We start from the raw sequence: 24,018 nt of genomic DNA on the forward strand, positions 1-24,018 counted from the left end.
CCCCTTCTTCCGAGGGGACATGACTGAGATTAATGCCCTAAATGTTTCCTCGCGGATCTCGACAAGATGCGGCTCTTATCCTCAACCTTGCCCATCCAGAATATCTCGTTACTCTGGAAGCAGTGCATCAGTCCTTTTAGGACTAGGTGCAATTTCTAAGCTTCTTGTCCTAAGAGAGAGAGAAAAAATGTATGTATACTTAAATATTAGTTAATATAAATGTATGAATGAATCTAAAACATACATGAGCTATAAACCTGTAGACGTAGCATGGTTTTCTTTGGCCGAACCTATACACTCTAAAAATGCTCTGCACATCATGGGAAGGGTTCCATGAAGCATCAAAAATAATAACTCGGTTTGCAGCTGTTAGATTGATACCCAGGCCTCCAGCTCTGGTTGAAATGAGGAATAGTCTTGCCCTGAAACAGGATGATACAGATTAAGACTTTACCAGATCTAATTCATTATGGAATTACCATTGATAGGTGGAATCCATGATTATGTATTCCTCAGTTATTTTTATTCACACTTGTATTATTTCAATATATCATATAAAACAAATGTATATATCAATACATTTTGGTAGAGTTAGGTATTAATTAACATAGCCCATAATAGAACTATGTTTAATTGCAGCAAGGACTGGTAGAAAGCAGCAGCATACACACAGCCAACAAACATAACAAGGTGTAATATTAAAACATTATGTGATGGAATAAATAACAATAATAAATAATACCATAGTAAAAATGCAATCTGAAATGGAAAGAAATCACATCTCAACAAACTACAAATTGCAGCCAATTACAAACCACCTCAAAGCTGCACAACAAAACACTCAATAAACAAATAAAAAGATCAATAATTAGTTAGTTAAAATATTATATTTCTCTTTTGTATTTGCTTTTTATTGAAATGCTAAAGTTCAGTTTGTTGCACATACTAACTATCCCAAATTTATATTGGTTTGAGTTACAGTTTTTTCGTAAGAATCAGTAAAATTACAAACCGAGTTTAAAAGCTGAAATTCACTAGTTTTGTATATTCATATACTAAATTTATCTAAGAATGATTATAATAAAATTATTGAGGTTTACAAACGCCAACAAATTTCAATAAAACTCTATAATGTGGGATTTATCCAAAAGTTGAAAATCAGAATAGAAAAAATGGTTTAAATATTCAGCTATTTGATTATTAGAAGCACACATGGACACTAAATAAGTATGTTGAAAATTCTAGATTCGCTCATCACTACTACAGGGTTTAATTTTTCTATGCCACCACTGGTATTTCTTAAACAGTTTTTGAAATTTGTTTTGTGTGTGTGTAATATTAAAAGAGAGTGGTTAGTTAAAATTTTGTTTTGGATAACAGTTGTCAAGTCAATATCGCATCCCCATACCTCTCAAACATTCTAACAATGTCTGTCATCTCTGTGTTAATGTTGTTATAGGCGTTCTATTCTGTAGTTATACATGAACATTTTTAACCAAAAAAATATCCCAATCACTTACCTAGGATTATCTTCTCGGTTGAACGCTTTGCACCAGATATTTCTATTTTCAGATGAAGTAGAGCCGTCAAGTCTGAAGTAGTCAAGACCTTTGGCCCATGTCCCTTGATGATTCCCAAGATTTTCTTCTAGTCGATTTTCTTGTGTAGCTGTATCTATCTTGTCCAAAAAATATTCAATCAAGTCTAGAGAGAACAATGACTGACTGAATACTAATCTGGAATAAAATATAAAGTACAAATGAGTACCTGTTAAAGCAATAAATTATTGTTGTTCAAAGCTGCAAAATCATAAGGTTGTTTGTTCACTTCTAATTTTATTGATATGAGTTTAAATTCTCATTATACAACTGTATAAAAAATATCTTATAAAGAAACAAGCTATAATATAGGTTGGTTTTACTTTGTGTAGGTGATATAATTTGGTGTTATACCATTTTAAACTTTGAAACGTAAAAGTTCAAAATTATATAAAATACATTTTATTTGTGTTGTAAAATGTATCTGAAACTATAAGATATTATATTGTTGACGAAGTTCATATTTAAATCTTGTGTTTGGTTTCATGTGTCTCAACAGTAAAGAGTTACTTATATTTTACAAAGAATCATTTTTGTCAATAATAAACATTTAGTTATTTTTTTACTTATATTCGTTTGGATATATTTTTTCATTTTAAAATTGTTGCTGTATTTTCATAAGATAATTATATTTTTGAAAATATATGTAGTTAACAGGTAATACAAAAGTAAAAATATACTTTAATAAATTTTAAAATAAAAGTTTAGAGAAAATAAAAAATCTTTTCACACAAGTAAAAAATCAAGATGTACGCTTTTCAGGATTATATAAAAATCTAGAATAGAAAAAGGTGAACAAGATAAAATAAACATTATAACTCTGGCCATTGTATGACTAGATTTATAATTGTTTCAATACGTGTCAGCAAATTAATAAATTTTCAGTCGTGGCACGAGTCTTCAGGTCAGCAACATTCAGCTGACTTAGTGCTTGATGATCATTGTGTATGAAGTTGCATACATCTGTGGCAGTAAAAGGGTTAATATTTAAGTTGAAAAACCGCTATATTAATACAAAATAAAACTTACACTTTGTCTTCAATCATTTCACATTCTCTGAGGATCGCAAACAGCAAAACCAATTTGGCACTATGGTTTATATCATCTAAATGTTCAGGTTCTACCATTCCACTCCACCATGCTCTCTCAGTATTTGATTCCTCTATAGCTTCTTCATTATCTTCTTTCTCATCTCCTGAAGACTCCAACTGTGCTGCTGCAATAGCAATATCAAATCTATAGTTTATACATATAGTTATTACATTCTACTTTTTCATATATGTATAGAGAAACTAGAAAACACAATACTAGTCAATAAATATACAAAAAATGTGAGAAAACCTAAGGCTTTCATTTTTTATGGTTAGTAAAAATAAAGATTTTTGTTATATGTTTCTAAAATAGGGGATAATTACCAGTTATTCTAATAATGTTTTTGGTTTTGTAAACTTTCATAATAACCTAAAGGTTACAAATTTAGTATAGTTTATATATATATATATATATATATATATAAATAAATAATATATATATATAAATAAATATATATATATATATATAAATAGTAATTCTTCGATTAAAGTTTATTTTTATAACAAACCTTTTTAAAAATATATTTTTATTAAAAAAAGTATATTTTTATAAACAGTAATATTGTGCTATAAAACACTTACAAAAACAAAAAATAGTTTTTCTGCAAAGATGAAAAATCTGCTGTCATAGAAATAAAACCAGTGCTGTGTTCGGGAACTCTTTACTATTCCAATGGTATATGAATCACGTTGATACTTGATTGTTTATGTATTATAACAAATGAGATTAAGTAGGTGGTCCAAATCAACAGATATCCATTGATGGTAGTCAGAGGGTTAAGCAATCGACAGGCTTTCTTAAAATCGAGTCGTTGCCCATCCGTCCGTACAAAACTTATTTGATAGAAAGATCCTAGCGACTTGAAATGTTTACAGGTTTATTTTGGTTCAAACAAAAACTGTACTGATTTCGGGATCAAAAGCTCAGACTGCCTATCCTTGTGATAACTCTTTCGTTAGGTTCTGTTGGGTTCTTCAGTATTCTGTTGCATTCGGTTTATTATTTTAATCTAAACTAGTTAACTAAGGCCAAAGATACAAGGTTTACCATTCTTTGAATTTGACCTTGTTGACCTAGTAGTTCTTCTGTTTGGTATGATTTTCTTCTTTTTCCCATCATTTGATTTGATACTAGCATCACTCAAACTGTTATCACTAGATTCTTCAGGAGTTGTTTCACTGTCTGAACCGTCATCAATAAAATCCTTCAAAGAGCCTTCTTCATCAGACTCATCCATCATCTGAAACAAAGAATCATTAAAACAAAACCTTTCAGAATAATTGGTTTACAAAAATCACCATCATCCCTATTTTTGACCATTGAATTGTGGTTGATGTCTCATTTTAAAGACATAATAAATATGCATCCAACCACTTTTTCATAAAGTGTTATTTTTTTAGTATTTAAATGATACAATACAAAAAGGTTTATGATTTTGTTCTGAAAAACCAATAAAAATCTAAGAAATCTAAAATATTGTTTGGATGCCTATTAATGATATCTTTCAAATGAGGCATACCTGATAATTCTGACAAAATATTAGGACATAAAAGGGTTTGATGATGTTTAAGACTGTTATGGTGCTAAAATAAAAAGCTAGTGCTTAATACTTTGGTAGAACCCATATTGGAAAGTTTAAAGTCCACAATATAGTTTATTGTTTTGATTTTTCTTTTGAGGAGAGGCCAATCTGCCTTTAAGCCTTATTTTGTCCACCCTTATGTGCCACTCAACTGTGTGAGAATTTGTCATACAGAAAAAGGGGGAGAGTCGGTACTGATAAAAAGTGCCTTGGTCACAGAACTTGCTCATATCCATAGTCCAACATCTTAGACCGCTCCGCTATTGGCATTCCCAAATCGTTTACCATGCTTATGTATAGTTTCATTTTCTAGGATTCTTCCCATCACAGTCCAGCAATATGTGTAAATTATATCAAATTTGTATTGACACAAATATTTCTAATAACCATTATTTTCAATCTATTATTTTTAACACTCCCTTAAACAGTATTTATATCTATTAAAATACTAATATTTGTAAAAAAGAATCTGTCCATACTCCTTCAGAACCTTTTTCGACTTCATACTACACTAATAAACATATGACAACCCTTCCACTTTATAAAATAACTTCTTATGAATATCTAAAACTTATGTGGGGAAAAGCTCTGGGAAAACTTCATCTGTATTTATAACACAATAAGTAGACTTCACGAAGGACACTTTACTTGAACAATTTCTATATTATATTTAAATAGATGTACTTGACAAGGACATATGCAACTGTAGTAAAATGATTCAATTGTTATTTGTGCACTTGTTTAGCATGGCATGTTTTATTTAATATTTAAACTGTAAAATTATATAAATATAACAAATGAATTATAATCCTAAAGCAAATGTTATTGCAAAAATCACTGTATCGATTTTATTAAAAATTGGCCAGTAAATTGTTGATTAAAATTGAGTACTTTACAAAAATTTCATCAGGCAATACTATGGCTCTTGGTGCTTATCATCCAACCCTGCCGAGCCAACAATATAATGATGGCCCTTGGCGCTTTACCATCCATCTGGCTCGAGTCAAAATAGTAGCCCTCAGCGTTCTTTGAATTGATGGATAGGGTCAATATAGTCCTTAGGTAAGATAGGTTGGCTAAAATGGTGAAGTATGATAAATTTGAAATAGGAGGATAAGTTTTGTTTATGGTGGTATTAACAAAATTAGTTTTCACATACTCTGTGCTTACTGTAGCAAAGTAATTGAATCATGAATGCTGTTTTCACTATATATATATATATATATATATATATATATATATATATATATATATATATAATTTATCTCTTTATTTTCAATACATGGATTTATTTCTTTGTGATATAAGGTTTTTTAATACTATTTAGCATTAAATTATTTAATGTTAACTATTTAGAATTGCATTACTATTATTGTATATTGTATTGCCATTTGATATCCAAATGCTACATCTGTTTTCTTTTTTTAATATAAAATATTTACTCTGTTTTTTTCCCCAGTAATTTGTGAAAATAAATATGATTTTGATTTGATTTGTTCTTGAGCACAATGATTGTAACAAGTCAGTGTTGGATTGTGTTGCACAGATTGGCTGTGTAATGGGCCAGTGATGTTGAGTGAATGATTTATTATTGTTGAAATTAAGACATAGCAAAATACAGCAATAGTGATTAAACAATTTGGAAATTACATCAAAAAATTGTTGTAGTAACAAAAGGAAAATTACTTGCCTTTTTCTCTTTAAGTAGATTAGCTTTGTCAGTGCTCATCTTGAGGACTCGAGGGTGAGTCCAGATGCGGCCGAGTGCCTGCCAGTCCTGGAAGAGGCGACTCCCAGCCTTGGTACTATCTGACTGCTGACTGTAGGTCTCCAGATAGTGTTTATACAAATTTACTTGTAGTTCCGACAAGCACAGCGATATCACATACTCATGTTTCGGCGGCAGGAATGGCGTCAACACATTGTAGTCAAACCTCTAAACAAACAGCCATTCCAATGAATGATTTATACTAATGGTAATACCACGATAATGAAACATTTGTTTAGTTGTTCTGTCTTGACACTCAATCAAAACCTAACAAACTATTTGAAGGCGATTTTGTTTTATACATTAATTGAGTTAGTTTTATCTGAAGTTAATTATAAGATAATCCGTACCTGAACAAGACCTTCCAACATCTTGTGCAAAACATGAGCTCTTCGCTTCATCAGCTTGACGTCACTTTCTGTGGAGTCAACAAACTGACCATTACTTATTGGGTTCACAAAACGGTTCAGAAATTCCTTTCTGGTACCCAGCAAGTTAGGTTTGACAAACTGTACCATGCAATGATCTAAAACATAGCAAACAGAAAACATAATAAGTGAATGGAAACTAAGAAACTGATTAGTTAAAAAAATAAACAGTAATTCCTTAAGAACATTAAATAACTTTGCTGTGTCCCTCAGGAGAGTTCACTTCTGGCTGGCTTATACCTTCCAGCTGAAACTACACTGGGTACAGCAAAATCTGTCATTTAAATTTGGGGAATCGTAGAAATGTCCAGGGGCACCACATCACTAATCCCAAATGTAGAGATATGTATGTATATCCAAGGGTGGTAGGTAGGTCTAGTCTACTGCGGAGGACGACTGTTGGATGTAGTTAGGGACTCCTTAAGTGTTAAAGACAGTTTGCCACCTCTGCCCACTTTGACTGGAGAGGCTGGTACAGAACTGACCTCCTCTACTTCCAAGGTGACATGACTGGTATATAATGCCCACAATCCATCCTCATGAAACTCGACAGGAGGCGGTCCCTATCCCCAACCTAACCCATCCTGAATATCCTGTTACTCTGGAAACAACACACAGGTTCTTTTAAGTGTAATGAGATGTTTGCAAAAGAGCGATTAATTTCTTTACAACAAATAATAACAAACTAGGAATGCAGTAACATTGTATTAGTCAACATATGTTTAAGTGGTTGTAACAGCTGATTAGAAAGTAACTGTTTTAAAGTTACATTTTTGCCATCTATTACCATGGCTGTGATAATGAAAATTTATAAACAATTATGATTCCATTTTAAGTCCACAATTCTCCCAACAAACACCTAATGCTCTCAATAAAACTAATTTTTCTCCACACAAGTTTTATAAGTCATGTGTTCACAGGACAGTGATAAACTATATTAGTAAAAACTGAAAAATATTTATGTGAAGTGGAGGAAAATGAACCACTTGGTGAATGATGTAATATTATAATTAAGAGAGAGTTAGAAAATCTGAAATTGTTAATTTTATAAACGCAAAGTCTTCAAAACTTATACAGTATACATTTAATTTAGTCTTCTAATAGTGACAAGGCACTTAATGTAAAAGTTTAATAAACAAAACATAATTTGCAGATTATTTGAGACAAATTGTATTCACCTTTTGAAGAAGCAAATAATCTACTGAAATACAAAATTAAACTGGCTAAGGTTTGTTGTTTTTGACTCAATTAAAGAAAAAGTGTAACAAATTTACAGTAATCATATTTTGATAGTGATATGGGTCACATAATGCACAAATAACCAAAATTTTACCTTCAATGATAAAATTATTCATATTTTCTGATTCAAGCAGGCTGTATTCAAGTCTGCCTACAGCGATGTTCACTTTATGTCAGCTATCGATAATGAAAAATGAAGGGTTAGAATGTATTTTCCCTTATCAAGAATCATTTCTCTAGTGATATTTAAACAACCTTACTTTATATTTTTTGTGAAAGAATATTGTATGTCTTTATTGTGTATTCTAAATACTGTAATTGTATAAACCAAATCGCTATTAAAAATTATTGGGTAACAAAAAAAATAGCTGTAACATTAGAGTATAAAATAATATTCATTTTTCCAGCAAATGTGCAGATGTGAGGACATTGATTGTTAAACATGTTTTACAACTTTACCACTTACATGTCTATCTATATCAATAGATTAAAAACTTACACTCTTTGAGATTGTTTTGCATCGGTGTGCCTGTGAGCACAATCCTCCGCAGTGTTTTTAACTTTGCTCATAGCTTTTGAGAGAGCTGTGTTTTCATTTTTCAACATGTGACCTTCATCACACACAATCAGATCAGCACCTGAAATAGCAATATATTTTTGTACAAAATACTATCTTTAGTTTAGAGCATCTAAAATTTACCCATTGCACTATCCAAAGTGTACAATACAAACAAGACCTATGATCAAACTTATATGTTGACAACGTACCACTATAATTGAAGTTCGAAACAATGAAATAATATTAGAAATGCAAGAACAGAAAAATAATATTAACATACAAATTTTAACAATATATATGGGTAATCAAATTTTAAAATATTGCCTAATCAAAAATAACAGCAGGTTTAAACTCCAAATCAGTCTGTTTAACAAAATCTAAATGAATGTAAAATAGATTTCTACGATTTATTAGAATTATTTTATTAAAATAATATTTGTTTACAGATGAAATTCTTATCTTTCTAGTTTTATCATCAAATATGTTTACAATCGTCATTCTCAAATAAACATTTATACATATCATTCCACTCCCCTTGATAATTATATGTTGATTATACCAACAAAGGTCATTATCTGCACTAACAGCAAAATTGGATGAATTAGACTCAAGAGTTGGCTCATCAATGGAGTGAAATTTACTCACTGTTACAGAACATTTTAATAATCTTATTATCATGATGGTTTATGTGTGTTTATAAAGTGATTATATTATAGTTTCGAATCTAATTTGTTGCATTTTGTGACAAGCAAACCAGGTAGAATACTGAAATCCGTACTACATGGTGACATCTCAAATCATATAATAGATTGATATTCATATATAATTTGGAATTAAAAATATTTACACAATTTTAATTTATCAATATGGCATTACGATTACAAACTTTCTTTTCTGAATATCTTATGCAGATACAATGATTTAATTCTAGAACGATAACATAATAAATATACCAGGATCTACAAGGGTTTCTTGAAAATCCTTCTTCATTTTTGCTTTGAACTTTTTAGCTGTTTCACAGGTGAGATTTCGGAACATTTCATAGCCCATAATCAACACTCCACCATTATGTTGCCAACGTCTTAGCTCTCTTGCACGTTCTGGGTTTTGTTTACACCTAAAACATCCAAGGCCTTAACTAATAGGAAAATTAAGTACACAATATTCAAGAAATAATAATAAGACATTAATAAAATTATTATAAAACAACAGACAGTATAAAAGTATTTTATTGAAAAAATATAGTACATTTACTTTAATAACGGTGAGAAATGCTAAATAAGAAACAGTCAACATTAAACATAGTGAGTTAAAAATGTCAAGTCTTTAAACAGTGATGGGTACAGAAAACTCCAATAAATTAGGTCTGCACCCAAATCTTTTGACCTCGATTCTGAATTCCGTTCTGGTTCTGACTCTTATTTCATAACAAAGAGTTGACTAAGTTTTGAGTTAAAAGTGTATGCACACAATGGTATAAACCAATGGGGATGAAGGACGGCTCCTATAGCATCACATGATGGTGTTACTGCTGAGAAAGCAAGTACAGTTGCATGGAGCAATCGTTATTACTAGAAAGCTTACTATTGCTATTACTATATGATAACTCCTTATCAATCCAAAATACCACACATGCATAAACTCCCAAAACTTCATAAACCTGGAACTTCAACTAATAATTAGTTCCCAGAATTCAATGTATAGAGAATTAGGTATAGTCCTACTGCACATCCTAAGGCCTCTTGCATGACAAACTAACTCCTTCATAAAAGACTCTAAGGACTACTCTTTGAGCCATCCGTGTAGACGATGTTGCAGGGCGAGAAGGATGACGAAATCTCTCTGCAGGTGTTCATGGACAACAGTGATATATCCTGCTTATAAACTAAAACTGCAATAATAACAGTATTACGTTGGGAGTTGTGACTGTCCAGGTGGCCTATCCACCCTGTGTCAGACTTCAACATTAACATCGTTCTCATGTCCACTTTTGCAAGGTGCAACAGGATCCTAATACCAAAGGGTGCAGGGGCATTAGGCTTATTGTAGCACAAGGGAGCAAGTGATGCATCCTGGACTGCCTCGAAAGCTGGATTTTCTGACTTCGATTTTTAACTCAAAAATTGTCCAAAGCCAATTGTGTACGTTTTAGAGATAGGGATTGTTCACTACTCTCTGATAACAGACTGGCAATGGGGCTAGCACGAAAGGCTCCAGTAGCTAATCTGATAGTAGAGTGATGGATTGGTTCCAATATTTTAAGGGCTCTTGGCCTGGCAGAAGAATATACCTGCGAACCATAGTAATCACAAGGTAGAATATACATGCTTTGTAAAACTGAAGCATGCATTTTCTATCTTCATACCATTTCGTTCAGCTCAAAGCTCTCATTACGTAAAGTTTCTTTAGGCATTTTGCCTAAGTTCTTTAATGTACGGAAACCCATGTCAGTCTGGAATCAAACCATAGTTCCAGGAATTACACACATCGACTTGCTGGGATTAAAATTCCATTTCAGCGAGATAAGGGTTGGATCAGTCAGTCATGGGTTTCAGCAATGTTCATCAGTCGAGACAAAATAATACATTTCAAGTCATTGAAGAAAAAAAAAGGAAAACCTGGTTTGATTGGTTCAAGATTCAAGACGATGGATGGTGAGCTAAAGGTACCTCTCTGCAGTAGCCAGCCTTCTGGCATGCATAAACATCACAAAGTTATTTACGAAGAGAGAGCATCTGAAAGGAGCCTTAACCCAAGAAGTGATGCTGTTTATGGCCACAGCAAAGAGAGTATAATTGAGGACACTTCCTTGAGGTATATCGTTCTTCAGACTTGTGATGGTGGACAAATGAGTTTCCAATCTTACATGGAAGGAATGTTCATCCATAAAACATATTACTGCCAACACCCTAATTTAAAAGGGTGTTTATAACTACCCTATGCTGAGTTTGTAATGGGAGAAAGTATAATAGTAAATTTAATGGTTTACATAGTTATAATCATTTATAGATTGTTGTATTTTATTTGTGCTTCATGTCGCTGAAACAAAAGACAGTAGGATATCGTTCTAGACATGTTAGAAATGGACGAGGCTAAAGCGTTTGCCACGTTTTGTGGCTCGGTTAAAATTATATAGTTCACCCTTAAGTCAAGAATGAGCAGAGGAGGCTGTTTTCCAAACACCGCCTTTAATCTCCTCCATACCAGAGATAAAGGGGCGGTTCAATTAATCGAAGAAGTAAATTCCTTCCACGAATTTCGTCAACATCTTCTAAATACGAGACAAGCTTTTGCAAGGTTCTCCTCGGTTGGAAACTTATTGAATATCTGCAAGGCTTTTATCTGGACACATTATCTTGAGTATCGAGAACTTAAATAATAACCGGTGCATTATACACGGTGCTACTGTAAATGTCAGAGGAAACTGATCAATTGAAGAGGTAAGTGATTTGTGGTGCGCATATGTTTAGGTCTAATACTGAGCGGGAGCCTGTTCTCGAGCAAAGATAAGTTGGTGTGCCGGTGTTCAATAAAACAAGATTCAGATCATCGAGGACGATGGTAATCATGTTGCCTCTTGGGGAGCATGTGGCAGAGCCCCCAAAACGATGGTGGGCATTGAAATCGTCCACAAATATGAAAGGGTGAGGCAACTCATTAACAAGGTCCAAGAAATCCTCTCATGGAAGAACTTCTGGATGCAGGGGGATGTAAACACAACAGGCATGTCAATTTAAATGGTATATCTATGTATATACCTCTTCACGCATACTGCTTGTAGAGGTGTGTTCAAAGACACCTGTACTGTATAAATAGAAAAGGATTTGCGAGAACCATAACTCCTCCACAGGTATGTCTGTCATTAGGATTGTCATGGCAGAAGATATCCTACCACCTGATGGAAAGAAAAGTGGCATGCCTGGTGAAGCGTAGTCTCCTGAACACATATAATACTTTGTGTTATTTGAGATGTCAGGAAGTTCAGGTCTTCTAAATGGTTTCGCACTTCGTTAATGTTCCAATGTATGAGATTCATATAGAATTAATTTTTGAACAGTTATTTAACCCTTCGACGAGTTTTACTGTACCTAGTACGTGCGCACTGAGCGTTTGAGAACGCGTTTTGCCGTGCCTGTTACACGAAGCAATGTATCGACTATTTTCGGTTTTATTTTATGGTCATTCGAATACTGGCCTATCGAACGTGATATCGATTTAAAGATTATGGGTTTAGCTATCGATATCAATAGTCACATGTTACTCAACAAACAAATGACATCGTAAAAATAGTCTAGAATATGACGCAACGAATCAGCTGTTCTCGCTACAGACGACGAACTAGTCCAGCCGGTTCTTTGTTTATGCGAAGTATAGAGCTAATGTTTACATGTTGTTTTGTGATATTATCAGAGTTTAAAAGTGTATTAATAATATTAATATCGTTTTAGTGGATGTGCTGTGTAAATATTATGGTCTGTAAATCAAGTTCACTCCAGTAATTTTTTCATTTTTTGTGAGAGTTACAAGTAAGCCTAACCTAAAATGGCAACTTTGAATGTTTGTTATTTTACTAACATTATGATAGACCTAGTTCTAATTTAAGTAATCATAAAACTGTTTTGTTTTATCATTTTCAGTTTAAGTTAGTCTAAAAATAAAAATGTATTGACCTATGTGTGTTTTTATTTACATGCACAGCTTAAAACATACTGAAGTTACAAAATGTAAGAAAAGTGCAGAAAAACTCACGCAGTAAGGGTATAGCTGCACAAACAAAGAACGCGTTAAAGGGTTAAAAAAATTTTACCTTGATTTTGTTTAAAATTTCACATAGTTGTTCGAAATTCTAAATGTAGCCTAAGGTCGTCATCAACCAAGTTCTCCTCCATTCGGCTGGACTTTTAGACATCAACCTACAAGTGAGTTTCTGACGTTCTTCCTTAGCCAAATTTTTCTTTCCTGTCACGTTGGAACCTTCGGCATTATGGGTTTTTAAAAATTGAGCAGCAACCTGCTCTTCCATACTTTGTTGCTTAATTAAAGTGGTTCGTCCCTTGGGTTGGGCAGGAGTAGTAGGTCTTGTTAGCACAGAAGGTGCAAGTGCTGGTATATCAGGGGTTTCATTCTGTGGTAAGGTCTTGGCACTAAATTGTTGAACTACAGCAACAACCTGCTGGGTTAGTTCTCTAACCATGCCCTCCAGTACAGAACAAGAAAAACAACGTTTCGGTTGCACAAGGGCAGAGGCAGCCTGAGAATAGAACTCCTTACCATCACCACTGAAAGAACTATTTTTAAGGACCTCTTTTTCTTCAAAATATATTTTCCAGCTGTGAGAGTTTGAAGGATGCTTGCCCTTGCAGTTGACACAATCACCAACCAGCACAGACTTTCTTACTGAGACAATTTTTGCCACAAAGACTACAGGTCTAACTAAGGGTTATTGCAAGTTTTGATTGAATTTCCAAAACGTTGAAATCCATAACACCTTGACGGACTTGTAAATTTCTACTTTGTTGTAAAAGAATCTCATGGAGAGAAATTTATGAGCCTGTAGAGCTATGAAGTTGCCTAACGAAAGATGGTGAGCCGCCCACTCTGACTAGAGCTTTATTAAGCTTATTAAGAGCTGATTTCCATACTTGTGCTTAAACACAAGAAAAAGAGAGGTGGCAAGATTTTGAACATTCATGTTTGTATCTGCATTTTTTTTGTTTGATTGCTTCCTCTTCAGATTCTGATTGCTTCTTTTCCAGATCCATAAGAATCTCTTTATACAACTCTATTATTTTTATGCAAATGAGAAAGGGTCGCAGCAGTCATTGGATATTTGAACCAGCATAGAAGTGCAGGTGGAGAAATCGTAAATGGGTATACCCTCCGGAACCTGTCAGCTGTAGCTTGGCAGGACACCTTAGCCCAGCTCCCTGGGGTCCGATGTTATCTTGTTTAACCCAGTTGGAAATTCATGCACAACTCGGACTCGCACGTGGCAACAGATAACTCTGACAAATCTGTCTAATAATCACTTCCTGACCATGGACCGAAATCGCTGGCACCAAGATATGTACTACCGTTTGCTTTGGAAGAGCAAGCTCAGATCATTCTGTTACACATACTCAGAGTGCAGCATTCCCCACAAACAACAGCACGATCCAGGAGATGAAGGAATTAGAACTAGGTAGGATTTGTGGTTGGGACAGGGGGGGGGGAGGAGTGCCAGCATTGCAGAAGTGCCAGGCACTATCTCAGGATGCGAAAGCTCACCAACCTTTAAATGTTACGGTAAGACGTCTCCCTAAGGGAAATCCTAATAGCACCCTGTTGCAAGAGACTTGCAACTTCAGGAAAATTAACATTCATCTTATGGTGTAAATCTCAAGAGCAATTTACTACAGCCAGTAGGGAAGATTTCACCTGCCGCTGTGTTGCAGGACTGGAAGTGGTAAAACATCAACATGACTTCTGTCCAACAATTATTAGTGACTTGGCAAATATTTTCAGATCCTAGATTCGATTGTTGAATTTCATCAATCAATTCTCAAATCAAAATCTTATATTAAAATAATATGGTTTCAGAATTCTGTTTTGATATATCACTACAGTGCTTTGAAATCTCTTATATAAGAGATTCATTTGAAAATTTTACACATTTATCTGTTAAACTGAAAAATATAGGATAAAAAACCTGTTAACCTTGAAAAAAAAGTAAACCTAATATAATTAATCAGAAAATGAAACAAAAAAATTACAAAGGCGACCAATTAAAGACAACATTATTTTAAAACTTTATTATACACAAACAATTATACATTAATTGAATTATCCTAACTCTTCAGAAAATTATTAATGGAATAGTGGTAGGGCATGATCTGAAAATTTCTTGCCACTAGTAGGGTAAGTTTAGCAAAGTAGTACTATGGTCAGTCTCTTGTATGTGACTCCACATACAAAGCCAGTCATTTGTTTTGGCTGAACCTGATCACTTACAGTCATGTAATGGTATACATTGCTAAGATGTGATTTTATTCCAACTGTTCAAAGAAATAATATTAAGAACCTTCTATTGCTGATTAAACATTTTATCAATATCAGTATTACTTCAGGATGTTTGCCAGAAGTTTAAATTAGCCAAAGCAAAATTTTTGTATAAGTATAATAACAAATCAAATACGAAAAATTACCGGCTGATTTTGTTACTAAGTGCAACTGGTAAAGTACTGGAGAAATGTGTAAAGCCTCAGTTTAAAAATTATCTATAAATAAATCATCTTGTATAAAAATTACAATATGGATTTAAATCAGGTAAAAATACTTCTGACTTTTTTTATAAATAAAATTATAATTGACATCTTAGAGGAATATTGTAAATCTTTAATTGTTCTTACTGATCTAGTCATAGCACGATTCTACACATAGAAATTTGTAAATTAGAATGTATCGAAGTTCAGAAAATGAACTTTAATTGGTTTATGCAGTTTATATAACACTGGATGAATGCAATTTTTATATAGTAGTTTTAAGGTAGTTCTAGAGATGGCTTTAATTATGCAGGGATCTTCTAAAATCAACAAAGAAATATTTTAAATTTATACACACACAAATTTATTTACTATACAAAGTTGCCTTTACAAAACTGCTCTATATGACCCTGTAGATGAAATTAAAAGTTTACATTTACTATTGTTATGTTTGCTTTGATACAGTTAAATTATTGTTTTTGATAATTTGGCAATTTAACAAGTTTACTATATCTAATATATAGTGTGGTTTCATGTAACTTCTAATAATATATTCTATACAAAGTGATGGTATAGGAGAAATTCTTCCTTCTTTGCATTACAATCTTACTTGGTAAGATGGAAAACTTCGATGGAGTCGCCTCCCTCAATGTCTTCAAGCCACTTGTCAAACTCATTGTACCAGTTGAGGACAGTGGACAGAGGGCACACCACCATGACTGTGCGAACTTGAGTCTCTTCGTTGATGAGAAGAGTATGCACCAGAGAGATCACCTAGATACAATACATCTATACTGCTTTTACAATGTTATTTTTACATGGACTGATTTAGACTGGGTAGGTTACTTATCAGTCACTATAATAGTTATTTTATAACATTGTGAATCATAGTGAAAGGTAGAAAAACCAATATGTGATAACCACTGCATATTTTGTAGGTGTGTATGCATATGTGCATATGCACATTTGAGAACCATCATATTTGTTTAAATATCACTTTTGGTGAGAGTTAACATTTAGACCAAATTATCTTTTTGAAAACTTTTATACTGATATTATTTGGAGTGACTTTACTGAAATAACTTCGGGGACATATTATAATACTTTGTAACAAATAATATTTTGGAATTATTAGTTTGTAAATGAAAATAATGTTTGAAAGAAGATAGAGCATTTATGTTTGTAGTCTGTTTAGCTCTATATAAGATTATACTATACTACTTACGTTATTCTTAATACCTGAAAACAAATAGTATAGAATCCTACCATTAATTACGTTATTAAAGTTAAACTACTAGCCATTATGATACTACGGAAATAGTAAAAAAATCAAAATGGTTCCAACAGAGCACCTCATTTTGAATCAAAGTTCCACATAAAAAAAGTATTAAAAAAGAAAAGAAAAATATCAGGCAGTTTAAAATACTATGAGGGGTTACTCAAAATTTCCTGGAATAGCTCTGCTGAGGGCGGGGCTTATGAAGTACAAACTTCTGCCACTAGATATTGGTAAAGGAACTCATCGCAATATCAGTGCCGCCTGAATCACCGACCTGGCTTGTTCTGTTCTTCTGTACTGAGAGTTTTTGTTGTTTTTTGTGTGCTATTTTCCTTTTTTATGATGACAAGTTTGAGTGAACAGCGTGCAGCTGAACATTTTATTTCCTGCTCAGCAAAAATGCTGTTGAAACTGTTTGATTGTTGTGCTACTGACACCAAGCGGCACAAGTTGGTACAGTGTAAGCCCCACCTTTGGCAGAACTATTCCGGGAACTTTTGGGCACTCCCTCATACTACCAGATATATTTACTTTATATTTTAGAATAAATTTTCTTATATACAAAAAAAGGTTTGAACTCAGTACAAAATAATTCACATATTATATATTATTGAAACAGCATACATGTGAAAATACTACTTACCTGGAAAGTTTTTCCAAGACCCATACAGTGAGCAAGAATGCAGCCAGAACCTTTTTTCTTTTTTAATTGGGCAATTGACTCAAAACACGAATCCCACATAAATTTGACTCCTTTCGCCTGAAAAGTGAGATAGAATCTTACAACTACAGAAAAGATAACTCTCTCATTATTGATTAATTCACAGTTACGTTCAATAAGAGTTGTGAAGGAATAAAGAAAAACTATAAACTGGAGATCTCATTAAAATGTGTTACAACTATAAAATAACGCTGATAATAAAAGCAGATGGAACATTAAATTATATTGCACATTAAATCGATTTTCTTAGCTTTGACTTCACCTAACACTTTTTTATTTATATGAGACCAAGTACTTTTTTGTTTTTATTCTCAGGCTCTCGTACTCATCCTTCCTTACAGCTAACCAGTAGATCAAGAGAAATCTAAAAAAAGTAAAAATGTTCAAAACAGCTGTAATAGGCTATAACATGCAACATTTGAAAATGTAACCTAATATTTGTTTATTTATTGTTTACGTTATTTACTAAGAAATGTTCTACTCATTCTTCTTTTAAAGTTTTATACCAAAAATGTTTCATTGGTTTTAGAGAATATATCATAAACTTTTAAAGCATTTAAAAATGACTAGACAAACAAAGTAAAATGGCATTGAATATGAAGACAACTACATAAAATAGTATCTTTGACATGGCTTGAAAATGTTAACCATTCTCAAACAAAGGAGCTTGAGAACCAGATTGTCTGCACCATGATCAACACATTGAAAATTTACAAATGGGTATTTTTTCAATCTAGATTTTACTCTTAAACTGCTCAAGTCTAGAACGTTCACCTTAGGTGCATCATATTGTACTTCAAGCTTATCACTAAATTTGCTACATCAATTAGACAATACAAAACTGTCAATCTTAGGCAGTAACAAGGCAATGCTTCACCATTCATATTCAACTTAAAATAAGTATAAAGGCATGCTTGTATTTTAAGCTGAGAATTAATACTACATTTTACCTGATGAGGTTTCATTTTTTCTACCAATCCTTTATTTACTGATATTAGTTCCTTCTTATCACTTTCATTGAAGTCTAAAACTAGTTTATCCAGTATTTTAGTTTCTTTAATTTCAAACACCTCATTGAACTGAAACAAAATTAAGCATAAAACTAATATAACAAATTGTAAAAATTTGCACACAATAATAAGTTTTCAAAAGCAGAGCACTAAACAATATTTAATCTTATAGTTTGTGGACTAAATAGGAATGGGATTCATAATATATAACAACAGCATGACTGATTCAAAGTAACTAATATCTTTAGATAGCCAGTATCACAGATAACTACAATAGGTGTATTAGGAAATAGGTATATATGGTAGTGTTTCAGAGAGCTGATTGCCAAGTATTCCAAAGCATCAAACTTTGGGTTTAAGTTAGAAATTAGTGAAGGTACAAATTCTGTCTGTGATCAGTGTAATCAGTAACGTTGACTTTTTTGCACTCTTCTCTTGTAAGGAGTGTCTCTTCTCCTTATTCTGGTTGGAGAGATCTTTGCACAGGCCAGTTGCCCATGAGACAGGGAGAATTAGGTTAAAAAGGGATCGTACTCTCCTTACTTATTTATTTTACATGCACTGTTACAAGTAAAACAAACCTAATTACAACAGAGCAGTACTAAAAACTAAACAAAATCTATCGCTTGTACGCAAGAAAAAGTACTCACAATAAAAACTATTAAAATCAAATCAACATATACAAATAGTATACATAAAAATTAATAAAAAATCAACTAGCAATAAACAAGGATACAATCACTTATTAAATAGAATGAAAAACTACGCTATATAAGTTATCCCAAACTATGGTTAGTATAACTATGCGTATAAATATTTATATATATCAAGCACAGTTATATATCAACATACCCGTCTGAAACTATTGTTAAAAAAATCTAAATGGTAGCCATTGAATTGTAAAGCCGCATTATTGAGACAATAGGAGAGTTGGCTAATATATCAGTTCTAGAAAGAGGTATAGCAAACAGATGGTGGACAAAAATTATATATGAAAAACCCCGGTTAACCGAACTCGGGTCGACCAAAACGGTTTTATAATTAATTGATAACATGTAAATAAATAACTGAGCAAAATATTTTATATTCAACTGAAAACCATTGTGCCAAACTTCAGGGCAGAAGATTTGATGCGTATGAGCATGCGTGAATCATTGCTGTAGCAATCTGACTGGGCAAATAACGTTCCTTAAGATGATTCATCCTCCCCTCTCTAAACACCGCTGCGTCATGCTGGTGCCAACTGCTAGTCATCTCCCCCACTTCGGCCACCATTCCCAAAGTGTAACATAGAGAAATCATTTGTACGTAATTCGTTTTTCCTATGCACCCATTCTAATAGGTTATTTTTATATGTGTGGAGACTTTAATAAGCGGCCTACACTCGTTATTCCATTGGTATTATCAAACAATACGATACATGATCCAACTTAAAAATCGTACACAATAAGAGTTATAATAAATTACCATAACAAGAAGAATCTCGTATATAACAATTTTTAAAATATAAGTTTTACAATAACATTACAAAAAAACAAAACCAAACTATGGCCAAAATTTAGATATCAAAGAAACCTTACAATATTATAACTTGTCCAGTTTGATATCAATAAGTAACCACTTTTGTGAAATGGAGGAAAGAATTCTCCCCATGTGTTACCAGAACCAAAACCCACATGTTGAAGCCACTTAAACAAATCTCGTCACTTGTGAGGACAAACTTACATATTTTCCTCATATTCATTGCTAATTACTATAGCTAATAAGTTGAAATCATATGCTAAGTTAAATAAATTGTAATATCGAATTACCCAACGGATAAAAAAAGAAAATCGAACCATTCGATAAAAGCAATCGAATAACAAGTGTAGGCCACTTATTAAAGTCTAACCTTATATGTAATTGGGTTAACCAAAAAATTTACCCCCATTATTTTGGTTAACCAGGGTTTAACCCATTGCGGATCAACGACGTGAGGGTGACGCGGAGCGAGGCGTGGACCAAAAGCACAATGACGTGACCCTCACGCGGATGACGTGGTACGGATGACTCATTTGTTTTGAACGCTTGTCGCTGTTATAAGTCTCGGAGATTATTTATAGTCCGTTTTCCTGGACTGGCTTCCTATCTTATCTCTGGTACCTGTCCACAAATACTCCCCTCGTTATAGGTCAATAACGTTTTTATTTGCGACAAATTGTTTGTCTGAGTCGTACAGTCGTGGCGTTCGATTTTCCTTTGCCTCGTGTGCGTGTACGTAAATAAAATGGGTGATAATTTACGATCATCTGAATTAGATAGACTATTATTAGAAAGTGGAAGTGATATCGATAGTGTTATTGAGGATAGAGACGATTCTATCACGCGTATAATTGTTTCCGTGACTATCACACCAAAATACACTACTAAGACAAAGACAGTCTCAATATTTTGTAAATATTAGATTAGTTGTTTCTTGAATTGACAGTTTTATTAGAACATTTTTTTATTGTGTAAAACGTTTGATCCGTCCTATATCAAACAGCTACAACACGCAAAAAAACGTAAGTAAAAATGTTATGTACCTGTATTTTTACATTTGTTCTAGTATAATATACTTGTCTAATATGATCTGTATAATGTTTATATAACATAAATAACAACATAAACAAACAAAACATGTATAATTATATACGCTGGCCTAATTAGCGAGCGCGCTAAGCAGGCAGGTAGGCGTGCAAACACTGCGGGTGCTGCGTTGTAATACGGATTAATTCGTACTCTAAGGCCCGCGCGCGCGCCGTTTTCACGATCCGCAATGGGTTAACTGTAATAATATCATTATTACTACACTCAAACGAATAACAATATACAATATAACCCTGAATAAAGAGGTTGCTAAATAAACGGTTCTGATTAAGTTAGTGTATTTTATAGTGTAGAAACTATTAATATGATGGCTATTTCTATTAGAATATATAATTTATGAAATTAGTTAAACCATTCCAAAAAAATAAGCATAAAATAAAAAATAGATTACATACCAATTTCTGCCTTTCTTCAACACGTCTTCTCCTTTCCTTTTCTTCTTCTGCGGCTTCAATTGTTGCGTCTTCCAAATCTCCTTTACCTTTGATTTTTTTAATATTTTTGCGCCCGCCTTTACCAGGTGATTCTCCCTGAGTACTCTGTAAAATGTACTAAATTAAAATAATTATCTAACTAGAACCCTTAATGTAAATTTAAAAAATGTACTTGCTTACTACTTTATATTAATAACACAAGCAATGAACTTAATCCTCTTAGATTCAGAGGTCATTTGCACAGCCAAATAAAACTGATTTTATGAGAACTCACGAGACACAGAGAATAAATTATAAAAAACCACCGATTTGTCTTTTTTACATAAAAAAATATTGATAACACAATTAGCTTTCATTTCCTATAATATCTTGCACGTAAATATTTTACAATTTATATTTCCTACATATTTAAGATGCATTTAAGTCAGTGGAGACACTTTTGAAAATTAACTGTAATTTGATTGCAAAGTTTTAGATTAATGTTTACCAGTTAATTTTACTTTGTACTGTTATGAATAAAAATCCATTTGATCAAACATCTATTCCCTTTATCTGTATTTAATTTAACTTTGTACTGTTGTGAATAAAAATTCATTTAATCAAACCTATTCGCTTTCTGGGTACTTTATTTACACAGTTTTGTCCAGAATAAAATGTTCTACAAGTTTTATTACGTAATTTTAATTGTTTCTTGGTGAAATAATAAAGCTATTATTGCCCAAATATGAACAAATGTGTTTTTCACTCCGTATTTTGCATTTGACACGGGTTTTCACAAAAACTATTTAACTTAAAGGCACCGGTTTTATTCAATTTATTAGGTCAAAAAGCATAAGAAATGATCTAATTCACCTCTTAATCTACCTTATCAGAATTTTAGGAAGACTCGTCTTACATGGTGTGCTAAAATCCAGATGAAATCTTTCGCTAGCTGTAACTTGCTAACAAAGAATTTTTGGACCCGTTTTTGTATACACTTTTTCACTATTTAAACATGTAGACTGAGCTCCCAAAGTTTCTGCATATCTTAGTGAATCACCCTGTATGTGGTTACTCGAATATTTCAACCATATACTAAATTAAATATCGACTAAATACAGATTGTTGTGCCAATCAATCTCGGGAATTACAAGGTTTTTACCGGGTCTGATATGCCACCAATGCCGCAACACTCCTGTTGCATAATGCTAGTATAAGAAATAAGGGCATATAATTGCTTTAAGATTTAACATTGTTCTTATGGGAAATAACAGGTTGTTTAACTATAGCCAGCAAGTGTTCTGGAATGCTTAGAATATTTACTAAACATTTTGTATTTAAAAATTTTGTTGTATCTTCGACAGTTTTTGAGATATTGAGTCGATCTAAATCCCATGAGAATAAATTAATAATACTTCAGTTATTACAAAATCTATATGCTTCTTCTAATGTTATTGTGCTACTGTATTCAAGGCTTTTTATTTTAATATGGCAATTGTTTCATTGCTGTGTTGCTATTTATTAATGCATTTGCCAACAGAGATTACAGGGACTGTAATAGTTATTAACACTCCCAATATCAGACAATGCGCCGCTTGGTAGCCAAAGTGTTAAAAGTGTAGTCTTATCAGGTATATTGTACCTCTGTTTGTGTTTTGATTTTGCACTAGTATTGCGGCGAGTGCCGCTACAGTTTTGAATTTGGCGCGCGTTATCCGTCTGTTGCCGCGAACGCTATAGCCAGCTGCGCCGACCTCTAGCCTTTAGCTCAAACAATAGGAGCCTCCTACCATCCGGAATTCTTCCGGACAGGTTCTGGTAGGATGGTTCCTGCTGGGTTTTCAGGCTGTGACCGGAGGTTGTGCACACAAGAGTCGTTGTGCAGCTTTCGAACAGGGTGGACCGGGAGAAGTTAGCGTGGTGTGGTCTAGATTTTAGTTGTATTTTGTTAGGGAACCTTTCGGAACTATACCAAATTATTAGTATTTATTTAGTCATCAAAGCTGGTTAGGTTTTGGAATAGACGGAATCTAGTGGCGGATCCACGGATTATTCCTCTATAAGGTCCCACCTTCCGGTCGCGTGACGACACGAGGGTCGCAGATATTGGTAGCGCGAGCCGTCCCGCCTCGGATTCCCCAACACCATTCCTAACCAGCATTAATTTTAATTTCACGCTTTCCGTCCATTTTTTTTTAGTTTTCGTATTAACAGTGGTAATTTCTCGAACTATGGCGTAAATCACCCCAGGGCAGCGACCGACGCCACGAGGGAAGCAGCGACCTTCACCAACAGAATCAGATAACTAAATTAGTTCTAGTCATTTAAAATAAGCATAAAGTGTAAACCGTTATTACTTGAATTAATTTAAACTTTTATTTTATTGTTCACAGTTTAACTTTAATAATAAAATTTCATAGTTCAACCTTAATAATTTAATACTTTTTTTTTGCCCTTTTT

The 24,018-nt window shown here is 33.2% G+C and overlaps 1 protein-coding gene across 1 annotated transcript in view; it reads right to left on the minus strand.

Moving 5' to 3' along the window:
- Positions 1-24,018, minus strand: part of LOC124359900 (transcriptional regulator ATRX homolog) — a 59,177-nt gene that overhangs the window by 16,786 nt on the left and 18,373 nt on the right. Inside the window, 13 exon segments of the mRNA XM_046813030.1 lie at positions 245-422; positions 1,521-1,736; positions 2,628-2,814; positions 3,738-3,930; positions 5,963-6,208; positions 6,391-6,566; positions 8,207-8,270; positions 8,272-8,345; positions 9,220-9,383; positions 16,118-16,281; positions 17,430-17,546; positions 18,458-18,586; positions 21,541-21,684. Coding sequence (XP_046668986.1) covers positions 245-422; positions 1,521-1,736; positions 2,628-2,814; positions 3,738-3,930; positions 5,963-6,208; positions 6,391-6,566; positions 8,207-8,270; positions 8,272-8,345; positions 9,220-9,383; positions 16,118-16,281; positions 17,430-17,546; positions 18,458-18,586; positions 21,541-21,684 — 2,052 coding nt within the window.

This window comes from Homalodisca vitripennis, chromosome 4 (assembly GCF_021130785.1).
Source record: "Homalodisca vitripennis isolate AUS2020 chromosome 4, UT_GWSS_2.1, whole genome shotgun sequence".
Taxonomy (NCBI): Eukaryota; Metazoa; Arthropoda; class Insecta; order Hemiptera; family Cicadellidae; genus Homalodisca; species Homalodisca vitripennis.